The 15,669-nt window shown below is 64.3% G+C and overlaps 1 protein-coding gene across 1 annotated transcript in view; it reads left to right on the top strand.

Moving 5' to 3' along the window:
• The first annotated feature begins 486 nt into the window (after positions 1-486).
• Positions 487-15,669, top strand: part of LOC117649608 (neurocan core protein) — a 54,075-nt gene continuing 38,892 nt past the window's right edge. Inside the window, exons 1-2 of the mRNA XM_034392503.1 lie at positions 487-703; positions 14,162-15,649. Of these exons, the coding sequence (XP_034248394.1) occupies positions 14,222-15,649 (1,428 nt within the window). The 5' untranslated portion in view covers positions 487-703; positions 14,162-14,221. The remainder of the gene's footprint in view (positions 704-14,161; positions 15,650-15,669) is intronic.

Genomic DNA, 15,669 nt, shown 5'->3' with positions numbered 1-15,669 from the left:
ACAGGCCGCCGCTTGTTTCCGCCATTTATGTAATAATTATTGCAGTAATTATAAATGCAAGGCAAGCACGGCCCGAGTGCGTTCGCTGCATTATTCATTGTACTGCCTGGCCGTGGCCCGGCCGCCGTGGCCCGGCCGGACAGCACCACAGCGACCTGCAGCCGTGGCCCGCATCCGCGGTCAATGCGTTCAAATCAGTGTGAAATAGGTCGAAAAATTAACGGTGTGCAATCATTTTTGAACAGCGCAAACCTTTGTGGCCATCCGACCTGAGGCAAGTGAGCCGCCGAAGTGAGGTGGAGGCGTCCGGACTCGGACTCTGGGCCTTCCCCCTCCCCCCCCCCCCCCACCCCAGCCTCCACCCCCTCCCCTCGCGCGCCAGCGGCGCCTCGTCCTCAGTCGCGCCCCGCGCCTCCCATCTGTTGGTCCTGCGCCGCCGCGCCGCAGCGCCCCGCCGCCCCGCGCGTCGCACCGTGCCTCGTCGCGTCGTGCCGCGCGGCGTGGAGGCCGTGGAGGCCGTGCAGGTCGTCGAGGCGCACCGCGTGTCTCGTCGATGCATTATGGAGTGAGCGAGTGACAGCGTCTGGATTCCTCGCGCTGTCGCCCCGTGCCGCTACACTGTGCCGCCACACCGTGCCGACGCCGTGCTGACTGACGCCGCGCCGACAACGCGCTGCTACACCGGCCTTGCCGGATCGGATGAGTGAGTCTCTCGCGGCGTGTTTTGCAAGTCCAGGTGCATGCCACACCGCTGACAGGGCGCGTGAAACCACCCATGTCACCGTTGCGACGCGCACCAGAAAATAAACAATCGAAAATAAAAGAAACTGGTGGAGGGGAATCGAACCAGTGAAACGGGGAAATACATACAAATTGAGTTTTACTGACTGACATCATTACCATGCTCGCCAGCGAGCTCGCGCGCGCACACTCATGTGCGCGGTATTCATCGCGTTAGTCAAATGCCGGGCCCAAGTTTCGCCTGGCGGCACGCGGGGCGCGCTCGTCACGGTTGGCGGTGCAAGTCGACGGGGTTCTTGTCCCCTAATTAAAACGCCACGCAGGGTTGTTAAAAGTTATAATTTTTTTGGTTATCGAGGGTTATCGTTAAGTTAAAATTTCCGACCTATGTTAAGATAACTCACTTAACAGTTAACACCTTTCGACCACGTTATCAGGTAGTTATCGATAAGTTACTGGGTTGGACGACTGAAACGAGCGTTACAACAGTAACTACTTTTTACATACTCAGGATGGCGCACATGGCGTAAGCGTTAGAAACAGGCAGGTTAAATGCTCACGCGGTCGTCATTGGACTAATGGAGTGGCATGTCCCAATCTTACCAGCACTGTCGCACCCCCGCACAATATCGCATTACGAATTAGTTGAAAAGGATTAAATTTAAAATTCGTCAAACTTTCACCGATAAGTGCGTTCGGTAATGAAGGATGACTTACCATACTGACTTGATACATATCGTCGGCAACGCGAAGTGCAACGCTGCAAAATCTGACGGCAGAAGTTTTTTTTTTATTAAACATGTTGCCTGCAGTTGCCCAAGTTTTGGGAATCTAATTAAAACTGTTAGTTAAATCGATACCAGTTAACCGGGAATCGTTAAGATAACTCGTACACGATTAACTCGTCTGCAGATCGTTAATCGTGTACGTTACGTTACGATTACAACTCCTATCCAAAATCGGGATTATCGTCGTGGCTCGTATTACGGTTACAACCCTACGCCCGGTCTGGCCCCTCACCCCGGCCAAGCGACTGCACTGCGTCGAGATAAAATGATCGTGACTTCCACAGACCGAGGCAACAAGGGATGCTCCTCGCGCCGTTCTTGAGGGAGCAAAAGTTGGACGGGTGTGCCGCCCCGCCCCGCCCCGCCCCGTCGCATAAATCTCTCGTCGCGTGTCGCCGGCTGTGGCTGGTATCTTCTGGGCGCCCCCGACGTGCCGCCAGCCAGGCAGGCAGCCAGGCAGTCAGCCAGCGCGAATAAGTGCCTCAATTATGGCCGAGTAAATCAGCAAATTAGCGCTAGAGCCGCTTGCGCTCGTTGGTAATAATAATAATGAAACACATGAGCCGACGACACGGCGGCGCGCGGCGCCATGGCGGCACAGGGGTGGGTTTCGCGGTCGGGCGAGAAATAAAATCACGCGCGCGGAATATACGCCCCCCACCCCTTCAGCTTTTTGCGCTGATCGCGTTGTTAAGGATTAGACGCGGCCGGGGATCGACTGACGGGAGGATAAAAAGCGTGGAGGACGTAGTGAGGGCAGTGGGAGGGGGAAAGGGGTCGCCCTCGACCGCCTCGACCCCACATTACACGCACCCTCGCCGGCCGTATTGGTTCGCTCTTCCCAATCTGGGAGGCAGAGCATCTAATCTGGATGTGGCCTGATAGACGGGACGCGCGGTGCTGGGGGAGGGGGAAGGGGGAGGGCTAGGAAATGAATGTCAATGCAATCCAAATCCCGCTTCGGGGCCGTAGGGCCTCGCGGGCTCGCGGCCTCGCGGTGGGGCGGGGCGCGGCGGGGCGGCCGGCAGTGTTGTCATTTCCAGAGGACTCGATATCCCCCGACGAGCCTCTCTCCCCAGATACATGCTTCAGCTAGGCGGGTTCGTTGTCGAGTCCTCGGGGATCGACCGACCGCCACCGCCGCCGTGGCCGCAGGCAACTCAATGCGCGCCTGTGCGGCGGGCCTACCCTGGCCGTTGCGGGCGCTCTGCGCGCCTGCGAGGTAGGCCACTCAATGCACGGCTGCGCGGCGGGCTGGCCTGCCACCACGGCGCTCTCCGCGGCCGACGGCACGTCGACGGCCTCCGGGGGGATGTTACCCTTGCCGACAGGCGTGCCCACTCTCCACTCCCGGCCTGACAGACGCACGGAGGATTCCGACTGAGTAGAGTTCCGTGTGACAAACCACCCCGTTCCGTGAACAAAGTTGTTATTTCTCAGGCAGCCGCGCCGCCGCCGATGTGGCGTGCGCATGTCAGAGGTCCTAAAAGCCCCCCTTTTCGTCGTCTCGTCGTCTCGGGGGTCGTCTTCGGGGTCGTCCGGGGGTCGTTTTGTATGCTGCAGCAAATACCGGCTTGTAAGACTGCAGCCTGCCGCCGCCGCCGCCGCTGCCGAGCCTGCAGCTGGGTTTGCGCGCCGCGTTTCGGGATGCCCGTCACGTCACTGCCCGGCCGGGCTGGGGGCGGCACGTGGACGGGGCGGGGGGGGGGGGGGGCGGGGGCGGGGGGGGCGGGGGCGGCCCGGGACGGGGGCGGCCTACATATCGGATCGGGTGACACGACCGACAAGTCAACGCGGCCGCAAGACGGAGCGACACACACACACACACACACACCCACACACAACACAACACCCACACACACACACACACACACACACACACACACACACACACACTCACACCACACTCACACACACACACACACACACACACACAGCGCCGTTTGGGCCTGTTCGGCGGCACGTCACCGACGTCGTCGTCCTCGTCGTCGTCCCTAGGCCAAGTTGTGTCACACGGCGGACATCTTAATTGTGCATTAGGGAGATTAGGCGGGCTGGCCTGGTCCCGCAGGCAGTGGGCGCGGTGTTCGGGAGGGATTGCGCGGGGTGAGGCGGGCCGGGGCGGGGCGGGGCCACGATAAACGTAATTTATGTGGACAAGCAAAGTCAGCTAACTGCGGCATTGTCGGCGGCGTTTGTTTCTCCGTTATTGTGTCGCTTTATTGCAACTGCCACTGCCTCTGCAAAGGCCGCGCCGCGCCGCGCCGCCACCCGAAACTCGGATAATTTCGCAGTGGCGGCACCCAGCGCTGCCGCCGCTGCTGTTTCACCCGTTTTTCTGTGTTTTACGCCGCCCCCTGCCCCGCTTTCGTTCCCTTGGTTCTCGCAGATGCTTTTATTTTTTATTCCCTCCCGTACACCGTACGTACACGCGGCGCCCAGCGCGCTATACGAGCGGCGGCGCCGTGAAAGCACACATGCACGTGTTTCCTGTGCCACACACACAGACACACAGACGCACACGCACGTGGTGGCGAGTCCGGCGGCCCGGGGCGGCGCAGGCTGGACACGGGCAGGCCGGACCGGGCGGGCTGCCCAGTTCAGGTCCGGTGACTGTTCCAGTGGCCCGCCTTTCCCCTCGCCTTTCATTGGCTGAATTTCGTTGGCTGGATTTCGTGTTCCCGTCGTTGGGCTCTCCTGCAGTGATTGTGGAGCAATAACTGGCAATAACGGACGGACACTCAGCAGCGCGTCAAGGGGTCACTCTCGCGACGTCGGCCGATCCACTGGAAGGAGAGTTAGCTCGCGCAGTGGCCGAGGAAGGCGAGGGGCCCTCGGAGTGCTCGACTCGTGTCACTTTGTTTCGCCAGTGGATAGAGAGGCGCAGACCCGCAGTAGCGCCCCCCCCCCCCCGCGAGTCCCCGCGGCCCCCCGCGGCGTCCGGCAAGTGGTGCGCATATTTTGTGCGAGGCCTTCGATCCTCTCGCTCCGACCCTTCGGGCCCTTCGGCCTTCTCGCTCGAGTTGGTCTGTGTTCTCGATATCGGCCCCGTCAAGGCGATAACCCTCGCCTTTTTGTTTTTATTTGTTTGCTCTTCTTCTTTGACCCCTCGCCGAGGGGAAAATGACGCAGGCCGAGCGAGCGAAGGGCGAGGGAGGGCTAGGGGACGGGGGGGCCTCGCATGTGTCAGGTTGTGCCCGAGCGTCGTCAAAGTCAGTCGAAAAAAAAAAATTCTTGCAGAAACACTGGCTTTCTCTTGGCGTTTACGTCGCCTCAAATAATTTTTGAAAAATAGGTTCAAGACAAAAAATGCGAGAAAAAATATTTTAAAAATATTGAGGTGCTGTCCTGGAAGCCAGGTTCGCAAATTCGCGGTCGTTCCCCCACGGGGCGTTCCGGCGCTCCTGCGTTCCGGCGACGAAGGCCTTGCCGCCTTGCCGCCAAATTACGGCGGGAGAGGCCTCACCGCCTCGCCTCGCCACGCGGCACGGCGGCACGGCGGCGTGGCGGCGCGCCCCTTCCGCCCGAATTTTTCGCCGCCTGATGAGGGTCCTTAACGGTGCATCAGGAAATAATGTCTACATTTCCCCCTCCGCAGCCTGCGCCGTGCTGCGGGGGCCGTGCTGCGGGGGCCTTGCGGCGGGGGCCCCCGAGATTCGCGCTCATTTCAGCGCCGGGGATTGGGGATTCCTCCTGGATGCGCCCCTCGCCGCGCGGCTTTTACGCGTGCTCGACGCGCTCTGTCTCACTCACAGCGCGCGCACTGTGAGTGCGAGAGAGACGGAGCGACGAAACAGCGAATTTCGTTACCACTCTGCAAACGAACAGCCCGCCCTTCTCCCCGAATATTAATCCGTCACTTTTAACGCGGTGCTTCGCGACACACGCGACCCGCTTCTTCCTCCTTCCCCCTAAAAAGTAACGCAGGCTTATTTCCCGGCCTTCCTTACACGCCCCCCGCACCGTCTCGCGTACCGTACTGCGGCGCCCCGCCGGGCTGGCTGGCTGGCTGGCTGGCGGGCGGCCCCCCAGTCGTTAAGGGTTTGTGGGGCGTGCCCAGGCCAACAGGCGGGCGCGCAGGCAGGCAGGCGGGCCAACAGGGCGGCCGAAGAGTGGGATTATTGGCGCGATACGTCACTTTAATCCATCGCCTCGTTCTTTCCCGTTACGCGCGGTGGCCCTTCGACCCCACTTCACGTCGCCCATACGCCCACCTCCCTCCCCCCTTAATTCCTCTTCTTCTTCTCCTTCTTCTCTTTCTTTTCCATCATCTTCTTCTTCTTCGTCGTCTTCTCCTTCTATAGTGCTCCACGAACCTCCCTTTCCCCCAAACACGCACACATGTCTTTTTTTTCTCTCGCTGCTTGTTCGCGGTTCGGCATTTTTGGCGAAGACTAGAGAGCGCAGCGCGCAGCGCGCCCCCTCACGTCGGCAGTTTTTCCAGTGACACATCCCGGGACTAGTCGGTCGAGCTGTTTGCCTGCCTCTCTGTGGGGGAGCGTGTGTGAGAGTGTGTGTGTGTGTGTGGGGGGGTATTTGTGTAAGACAAGGAGAGGTTGAGTCGGCGTGGGCGTAGAGCGGGCGCTGTATATTGAGTGAATGTCTTTGTGCGCCGGGGAGGTTTGTTCATGTCTCGCTCGCTCTCACATGAGCCGATGTGTGTGTGTTTGTGTGTGTGTGTGTGTGAGAGAGAGAGAGCGCTCGCTCTGCTCGTTGGGCCTAGCCAGGGGGTCGTTATAATCCATTATGTGGAGAGGATAAATAGGCCCAGGCAGGGGTGCAAGGCGCTCTAGCCGTGTGGGCCGGTGCCGTGCCCGTGCCCCTGCCGTGCCATGCCGTGGCGTCGGCTGGCGTTCTCCGTACTCCTGTGGGAATTGCGGGAGACTTTGTCGAGACACTTGACAGCCTGACATGCGCGCCGCGCCCCGGCTGCTCCCTTTCACATGGAAATGCCGTGACAATTAATTTTTTTGTTGCCAAGTTATTTTTTTTTGTAAGGTTGGCGGGCTTTTTATGTGCGTTATTTTCTCCTCTCCACGCGTGTTACGGTGTAAGTGGAAGCAGTGCAACCAGTGTTACTGGTGTGAACCGACCCGCGACGGCACAGGCTGGGCGCGCTGGGCGCAAGCGCGCGCACTTTCGTTCCCAAGGCCTGCAGGCAGACTGATTCCGAGAGTCGTTTTCGCCTCTCTGTCTCTCTCGCACCTGAAATTAGGAGCGCCAGAGAGACAGAGCGACGAAAACGACTCTCGGAATCAGTCCACGGCTGGCGCTTTCGGGATTTGGCGATTCGGGGTCCCGGTGATACGCGCTGCAGGTGGGTTTACTCCGTGCCGTGCCGTGCCGTGCCGTGCCGTGCCGTCGCCGCTCCCCACTCGTCCCCGGGGAGGGCTTGTCGCCGAGGGTGAGTGCGGCGGGGCGATAGGGGGCCGGCCCGGCCTCGGCGCGCCTCGCCGTTGGCGCGACTGACGTGGCGCGTCACTTTGGCCTCGTCGCGTCGCTGCTTTCGCTCGTCGCGTCGCCATTAGAGCGAGTCAGCAAGTGTGCCACCGCGCCCACTGCCGCCCGATTCCGAGGGCCTTGTTATCGCTGTCTCTCTCGCACCCGCACGGGTCGCCCCATGAGTGCGACAGAGACAGAGCGACGAAGCGACCCTTGGGAAGCAGGCGGCTGGCGCACGCGCGCGCCCTCGAACGTGCTGGAGGGCGTGCGTGCCGCGAGCGGCAGGGCGGCAGGGCCAGGCAGCGGCGCTGGCGGTCTTGTTCGCCTCCTCGGCGAATCGGCTGGCGGCGCTGGTCCCGATTCCTGGAGCTGGAGCCCGTAATGTATTCAAATGTGTATCATTACGGTGCGATACATTTCCAATATTTTACTCCGGCTGTCAGCTTGGCCGCTTGGCCGAGGCGAGGCGGCGCCCTGGGCTGGGCTGGGCTTCCTCTGCGCGGAGCCTGCCGCCGCCGGGCGCTGGAAAATACCGCGTCGGCCGAGGCGCGTAAAAATTGATGCTGGCTCCCAGAAAAGGGAGCCGATTTCGCGCCCGGTTTCCGCTCCCTTTTTTGGCCATGTGCTTAAAGTGGCGCCCGTCCAGTGTAGTGGCTACGTGGCGTCGCCGGCCCGGCCGTTCCACAGAGGCACCCCGGCGTAGTGGGCCAGCGCAGGGCCGCAGGGACGGCTGCCTGCCCCTCGCGGCCGCTAAATTCGCTCCAAGCTCACTCACTTGTGCTCTACGGTTATTGTCTCCGTCTCCGCGCCGGTCAGTGCGCCCCACGGGGACGCTGGGTCTCAGGGCAAGCCAACAGGCGCAGCCTGGCGGCAAGGGTATTGGCCGCGCGCACCGCGAAGCTGCATGCCCGACTTGGGTCAGCAAGCTAGCTGGAAGCCAAGCAGGAGACTGATTTCGGCGAAACATCGCTCTGTCTCTCTCGCGCCCCGCGTCCCTGCAGGTGCGAGCGAGACAGAGCGACGATGAAACGCTGCGCGGAGTCGCTCTGCGGGCCGGCATGAAAACGATCCGATGAAACATGAACCAACAGGAGGACCGCCACCCGTCTCCAGTCACTGCTGCCTGGCCGCAGAGGAGACCCAGGAGGTCGCCGCGAAGCACGGCCCCCCGGTCCTCGAGGTGGAGAGGCGCCAGGCGCCGCGCCCTTTTGCGGGAGGCCTGGATTTTGGCGGCCGGAAACTCGCGGCCGCCGCGGTAGTCGTCGCCGTCGCCGTTGCCGTCGCCACTCCTCGAGGATGCTCGGGGAGGGGAAGGGAATAAGTAGTCGAGGCGAACTTGCGAAAATAACTTTGCGCTGATGTTTGGGCCGCGGCAGTCGCGGCAGTTGCGGCGCGTTGCGGCGCGGTCTGCCTCCTTTGCGGCGAGTTCTCGCCACCCTTCACAACGCCCAGGCCTGCCGACGCCCAACTTGATTTGGCGGCAGCGCTCGGCGGCCTGGCCCGCCTGTCGATAGAAGAGTGTACTTGGACGCGCCCGGGTCTCTGCAGCAGCAGCATCCCGCCACTGTGCGCTCGAACACACGCACAACCTGACCCGACCCGACCCAACCCGACCCAACCCGACCCAACCAGGCCAGCCGCAGTGGAGTCGCATGCAAGTTTGAAGAAGTTCCTGCCCCAACGCGCCGAGCCACCGCGCCGCCGCGCCCCCACTGCACTATACCGCATGCAGCATACCCCGCGCCGCCGAAGCGCTTTCAATAAGGGCGAGCCAGCCTTCGTGTGCTGCCAAACCAAGGCGCGGTCGCCCCCGCCGCCCCCGCCGCCCCCGCCGCCCGCCGCCGCCCCCGCCGCCCCCGCCGCCCGCCGCCCCCGCCGCCCCCGCCGCCCCCGCCGCCCCGCCGTGGACGCCGGCAAGGTGCCAGCGGGAGTGTGTTAGTGCTGCCCGGACTCGGCTCAACGCGTCCGTCCGCTCGGCTCGTCTTAGCTTTGCGCTCCTAGCTCCACTCGCCCTCTCCTTTTCTCTGTTCTCCCTTTGCCCGTGTGGTAGCGGGCAAGCCGCAGGCGAGACACCTGGCGCGGCACGCCACGGCACGGCACGCCACGCCACGGCGTACTGGCGCACCACTGTGCCGTGGAATGTGGGTATTGCGGGCCTGGCGGGCCTGGCGGGCCAGTGCCCGTGCACAGGGGGGCCAAGAAATGGGGGTGCGTGGGGGCGCCGGGGAGGGGGCGAGCGTTACCACACGCACACTAGCAACCCACACGGACACGCGCACCGCGTCTCGCACACGGACCCGTGTGTGGATAAAGGAACAAGTTCGGGCGAACAGACGCACACAGACACGCGTCCGTACGCACTGGCGCATTCACACGCACAGACACACAGACGCGCTCACCCACACACACAGAGGGAATCGCGTCCTTTGTCGCCCGATGCCTGTGTGTTTCGGACAAGCCAGCAGCCGGTCTCCTTGCTGTGTCTGTCAGCCTCCAAACAGCCCGGCCGGTCGCACGCCATGAAAAGCACGCGCGGACCGGGCGGCACGGCGGCAAATCACGCCTCCGGGGGAGGGGAGGGAGGGGAGGGAGGGCGGAGCGGCGCGGACGGGAGCGGAGCGGAGCTTGGGATTATTGAGGCGGCCGAGGCGAGGCCGCTGAGGCAGCTGCTGGGGAGGTGGGGCAGAAAGCCGGCGCCGACGTCGGTGTTAAAGAGGCTTGTCAGCGGCGCGTCTGTGTGCGTGCGCCCATTGTGCGGCCGGCGTGCGTCGTGTGTGTGTGTGTGTGTGTGTGTGTGTGTGTGTGTGTGTGTGTGTGTGTGTGTGTGTGTGTGTGTGTGTGTGTGTGTGTGTGTGTGTGTGTGTGTGTGTGTCCGGCAGCAAAGAGACTCCTCTGGAGGTCCTGCTGATGGTCCGCCTCGCCATGGCTCGCCCCAGGCCGCCCCAGGCCGTCCATCCCCGTCGCCGCCATATCTCTGCGCTTTGTCAGGGGGCTGGCACGCTGGCCGGGCCGGCGCGCCGCGCCACGCCGCGGTCAGGGATTTACATGTGACGCATGGCCGCGGAATGGCGCCGTTATAGGTGGCGCTGCGAGCGGCGCGCGGCGGCGCGGGGCGGCCAGAAAGAAAGGAGGGTCTCCTTGGGGCCGAAAAAGAAAAATAGTGGGGCGCGCGCGGCGCGGCCGGCGGTGCCTCCGTGCTAAGTCGATGATGAATGTCGCCCTGGGCGGGAGTTGAACCCGAGCCAGGGCAAGCCAGGGCGCGCGGCGCGGGGCGCGCGGACAGGCTCGTAACGAAGCAGGCCCGCCTCGCCGCGCCACTTTCCACACTCTTTGATTAACTCCCCCGCCGCTCCAAGTTTGGGTAGTAATGACCGCGGGAAAATTCAAAAAGTTGACGCGTGACGCGCGGGCCGGGCCAGCGCAGCCAGCGCCGCCACACTGCTGGAACTACCAGGCAGTAGTTTCCGCTGTAGTCCCCGTTCGGGCGTTCGGGCGGACACGGTAATGTTCCCAGGCATAATCCGGGGCCGTAATAGTTATTCCGAGTTCGGCATCAGTCGGCCCCTCCCCGCCCCGCCCCACTTCGCTGTGTTGGCGGCCGGAATGCCGGGGCCCGACGTGGCCGCCGCGGCCGCCGAGGGGTGCGACGACAGTGCGCGGCCCGAAGCCCGAATCGCGCACTCGGCACCGTAATTCGATTGTCATGTCGCCAAGCCGTCGGCAAGTGACAGCACCGGGGGGTGGGGGACGCGCGGCCACGGCGCTGCAGTTGGCGGGGCCCGGAGCACGCCCAGGGCCTCGTCCTCCTGTAACATCCACTTTTGTTTTTGTTTTTTTGACGTGGCCGGTCCGCCCCGCGCCCCCTCCCCCCGGAGGCGATGCGAGGCGATGCACATCACCGTCCTGCCGGGATGGCTCCCACTCGCCTCGTTCGAGACAGCACAGCGCAGCGGAGCGGCGCGGCGTGTCGGGGCCTGGAGCGCCGCGCCGCTCTCGCCGCCGTCGAAATCTTTTCAATCTCTCCGATGTTGTCTGCGCGACGCCGCGACGCCGCCACGCCGCCGTGACAGCCGCATCGCCTTTACGTCGCTTTTATGCGGCGCCGTGTTCGCTTCCTCGGCGCCAAAGCGCGTCGCCGCTCCGCCCGCCACCGCGCCGCCAGCAAGACGTAAAGCGAGAGCATTTTGGATCCCCTGGCGGCGCCAACGCGCCAGCCACCGCCACCACGCCGTAAAGCTGCACAGCCACAGAAGCGGCTACCTGCCTGGATCGAGCGAAACGCGTCTATGCTGTCCTACAGACCGCTATCTGGCCGAGCGTGATTGAAGACGCTCGCCACGCGCTGCCGTGCCCCGGCCGCCACCTCGGGCGGTCCGCTGACATGCACCTTTGGCATGACCTCGCCGCCCGCCCCCCCTCCCTTCGGAGGTTATGCTGCCAGGCCTTTTCACACGCCATGTTTAGCCGATCGGGAGCGCCCCATGTGCAGCAGCACGCCCTTGGGCACGCTAGGCACGGACGACTGCTGCCGCTCTCCCTCTGTCGATCTGATCAAGTACTACGCGTGAGTCTGTCACTGGCACGGCCGCCGCCCGTTGAGAAGGTAGTGTACGGGTTCTCGCTTCCGCGCGCTCAACGAGGGACGTCGCCGCTCCCTCGCTCCGTCCACCGGAGTGCAAGAGTAGAAGCGGGTTTCATTTCGGCTCCCTCGGGGCGCCGTGGCGCCGCGACTCGATTCGCTGAGCGTTTGTAAGCATAGGACGAGTTACCACAGAAGGGCGTATTTTTGTTGCTATTTGTCTGGACCTCGAGCGAAAAGCGCGTTTTTTCGTGTTTTCCTTTTCGTCCTTTTTTTTCTTTTTGGCCGAGTCGTTCTTTGAAGACGCTCGCCCCCGCTGCGCGCGCCCCGGCGCGCCCTCTCGCGGGGCAGAGTCCGTCTGCGTGCACCTTTGGCGAGTGCCTCCCCCCCCCTCCTCCTCCCTCCCTTCGGGACGTAAAGTCGCTGCCAAGGCCTTTTCAAACACGACGCATGGTTTATGTGAATTGGCAGCAGCCCCATGTGCAGCAGGCACGCCCTTGGGCACGCCAGGCACGGACGGACTCTGCCGCTCCCTCCCTCTTCCTGCTGGGCATCAAGTAGTACGCGTTGGCTGGGTGCCTGGACACGGCGGAACCGCGCGGCGCTGATGAAGGTAGTGTACTGGGTGCCTCGCTGCCGCGCTGCCTGCAGACTGACTCCGGGAGTCGTTCTCTCCGCCGTCTCCCTCGCTCCAGTTCGGGCGCCCCGTGAGTGCGAGGGAGGTAGAACGGCGGGAACTGCTCTCGGAATCGGTCTGCCGGGTCGGGGCGCCGTGGGGCGCCGCAGAGCTGCGTTGTGCGGCTCGCTCCAGGCCGTGTCCTTGGTGGGCGAGCACTGCAGCACGTTCGGCCCGCAATCCCCACCTCGACCGCCCCGACCCGCGGCGGCTGAGGGGCCGCGGCCGTGGCGCAACGCGCAACCCGCCTCAAGCTTTGACGTCTCTGACAGTGCACCTCGCGGCCGGAAGGACGCGGAACGCAGCGCGCGGATTCGCGAGATTAAAACGAAACACGCCACTCCGGAATCCCTCTGGAATCTCCTCCGCTCCAGCCCGGGGCCGTGCCGCGGCGTGCCGTGGCGTGCCGTGCCGGGCCCTGGAGGAGGTTCCGGGTTCCGGGGCGCAGCTGCGCGACGACCGGCCGAGCGGGGCGCCGCGCCATACCGGAGCCGCCGCCCCATCTCGTCCCCCGGCGTCGTCGTCTCCGTCGTCGTGGAGGGCGACGTCGTCTCAACATCACAAAAATAAGTTTACGCGCTGCGAGACGAGCCCCCGCCGCCCCGCGACGCCAAAATGCGGCACTGCCGGCACGCTCGCGCTGCCGCGGACCCCGCCGACCCGGCGGGCCTCGTGAAAGGGGCACGCAAAGGGGGCTCACAGAGAGACCCGCGAGAATAAGAAAACAAAACACTGCGTATACGCACGCTGCGCTGGAGGCTTAATCCCAACATGCTACGCTCATCACAAAGCTACTCCCTCCCCGCGGCCCGCGCATGGAGCCGTGGAGCCGTGGAGTAGCGGCAAGGCGGGCGAGCAGCGCCCCGGGCTCCAGATATGCAGAGGGAAGAGCAGCGTCAGCGCCTTGCTCAATATTTAACTCGCATCCTAGCAGGAGGCTTGGCGGGCGAGGACGGCGGGGCTAGTGCGGGGTGGGCCTTCTTCTTTTTCGCACCCCACCCCTAATCGGCACGCCCTGGCCGCCCCTGGCCGCCCCTGGCCGCCCTGCAGCCAATCGTTTGCACTCTTGCTTTCATCCCCTCGGCGCCCCGGGGGACCCCACCCCAGCACGCATTCACCTCCGCACATGCGCTCCATTCATTCCCCCACCCCTCCTCCCCCGGCCCATCATCATCCCCTGCTGCTCCGAGGAAGAAGCTAAGTTCGAGAAAACGCCCCGATTGAAAAAAACAAGTAGTTTAGTTTCATTTAGCCGGCGGCCCTCTAATGTGTGCCGAGAAAAACGTGTTGCCGTTCCGTTCTTTTCTCCGCCCCCGATGCCGTCCTCGAAGGCCCCCACCCCACAGGGCTTCCTCTTCCGGCTCCCCACGCCACCAGGGCGCTATCTGCTTCCTAAACTAGTCCATCTTCCCACCGCCGCCTTCTTTCTCCTTTAAACGGAGGCGGCGGTGGGGGCGGGGCGTGGCGGGGTGGCGGGGCGCGGCGCCGCTGCGGGCTGGGTCGGGCAAGGGCGCTTGTTTAATTTGCTGCACAAGAGCACGGACTCCTGTTAACCCAGGTTGCAACAGCCACAGCCTCGGGGCGGGGCGGGGCGGGGCGGGGCGGGGTCAGCCCAGGGACCCCAGGGGTGGGGTGGTTGGGGGAGGCGAGCGTCCTTTGCCGGGTCGGTCCATTCCCAGCGTGTGCCGTGTTCCGAGTGCCGCTGGGTGCGGCGGTGCGGCTGCAGGGTGGCGGGGCAGTAATAAAGGCGTTCTATTACAAAAATGATGGAACGTTACCCGCGAGGGCGGCGCAAGCGGCCTCTGGTGGTGCTCTCTGGCGGTAGACCGGGAAATTACAAGCCGCGCAGGTCATCATTTTTTTTTCGGGGGATTTGTCGCAGGTCCCTTGTCGGGGTCGCACGATCTCAACGGTGCCGTTGTCGTTGTGTTGCAGGGCCGCCATGCCGTGTCGGGCGCAGCGCCGTCGCTGAGTGCTGACGCCAAGGCTGACGCGATGACGAGCATGTGTCGGCGGGCGTGCGCCGTGGTGGCGCTCCTGGCCGTCGTCGGCGGGCTGCACGCCGCCGCGCCAGTGCTGCCCGACGACGCCCTCAACGAGGTGGAGCACGGCAAGCTCGCCTCCACGGACAGCCCCGCGACCGTCGTGGACGCGCGCGGCCACTGGGCCAAGTGCACGCCCGAGCAGGTGGAGGCCAACCCGGACTGCCGCGCCAACGGCAACTTCGGCTACCGCCTCCTGGCCGCCACGCCGCCGCCCCCCGAGGCCAAGGCGTCGGCCTCGTCCAGCCACGCCGCCGCCACGGCCACCATCACCAAGAAGGACCTGCCCTCCACGGCGAAGGCGCACCCACCGTCGGCGCCCACCCTGGCCTCCAGCCGGGCAACCTCTCCAACGGTCGCGCCCACCTCTCCGCCGTCCACTGCGACGCCACACGTTGCCACGACCTCGGCCCTGCCGTCCCCCACGTCCGGCCGCAGCACGCCACTAAGGGCCGCCACAACGGCCTCCACCACGGCCTCCACTACGGCCTCGGTCACTACGGCGGCTGCTGCTCCCGTCCAAACTTCACCGCCGGCACCTATTGCAGTGCAGCAGTCCACCGCGCCTGCTGCTGCCAACGGCGTGAGCGGCGTGCGGGCCACCGAGACGGCGCACTCCATGGCGGCAGCGTCGAGCCCCCGCCTGGAGGCCACGACCATCAAGGTGATCACTGCAGTGCAGGCGGCCACCACTACGGTGCAGGACGCTACCAGCGTGCAGGGGGTCGTGACAACCGTGAGGGAGGCCACCGTGCAGCATACCGCCACAACCCCCACCAAGGACGCCGCCACCACTCCAGCCGCCGCCACGATAAAGGCCGGTACCATGTCAAGCAGCACCAAGACAGCCCCCGCCACGGCCTCCAGCAAGGCGGTGGACACGGTGACGGCCGCGTCAGCAATTCTTCCAGCCACGCCCGTGTCTGCTGCTCCTTTGGGCATCAATCCGCCCTCGGCGACGGTGACAGCGCTGCACGCCGAAACGTCGGCCAAGCCCCCGCTCTCCGACAAGACCACCACCACGTCGACGATGTCGCCGCCAGGTGCGTTTGACGTCCGCGACAAGCAGCCCGCGACGTCGCCGACCCCAGTGCCGCCGGTGGCCGTCGTGCGCACGGAGCTGGGCTCCACGACCATCATGTCGACCGAGGACGACGCCATGGAGGAGGACGGCGCGGGCCTGCACGGCGACGTCCTGGAGGACGGCGAGGACGTCCTGCTGGCGGACGCGCCGCAGGGCCCGTACATGGTGGAGGCGGCGCACTTCCCCGACGACCTGGACGCCAGGCTGGCCAACCTGAACTGCGCCGTGTCGCCGCTGCCGCCGCAGTCCGTGCTCTGGAGGACCAACCAGACGCACGAGCTGGAATTGCCCATCACGGTGAGTCGTAAATTTTACTT

This window comes from Thrips palmi, unplaced genomic scaffold (assembly GCF_012932325.1).
Source record: "Thrips palmi isolate BJ-2018 unplaced genomic scaffold, TpBJ-2018v1 HiC_scaffold_4, whole genome shotgun sequence".
NCBI lineage: Eukaryota > Metazoa > Arthropoda > Insecta > Thysanoptera > Thripidae > Thrips > Thrips palmi.
The sequence above is the reverse complement of the archived record's forward strand: the minus strand, read 5'-3'. Positions and strand labels throughout refer to the sequence as shown.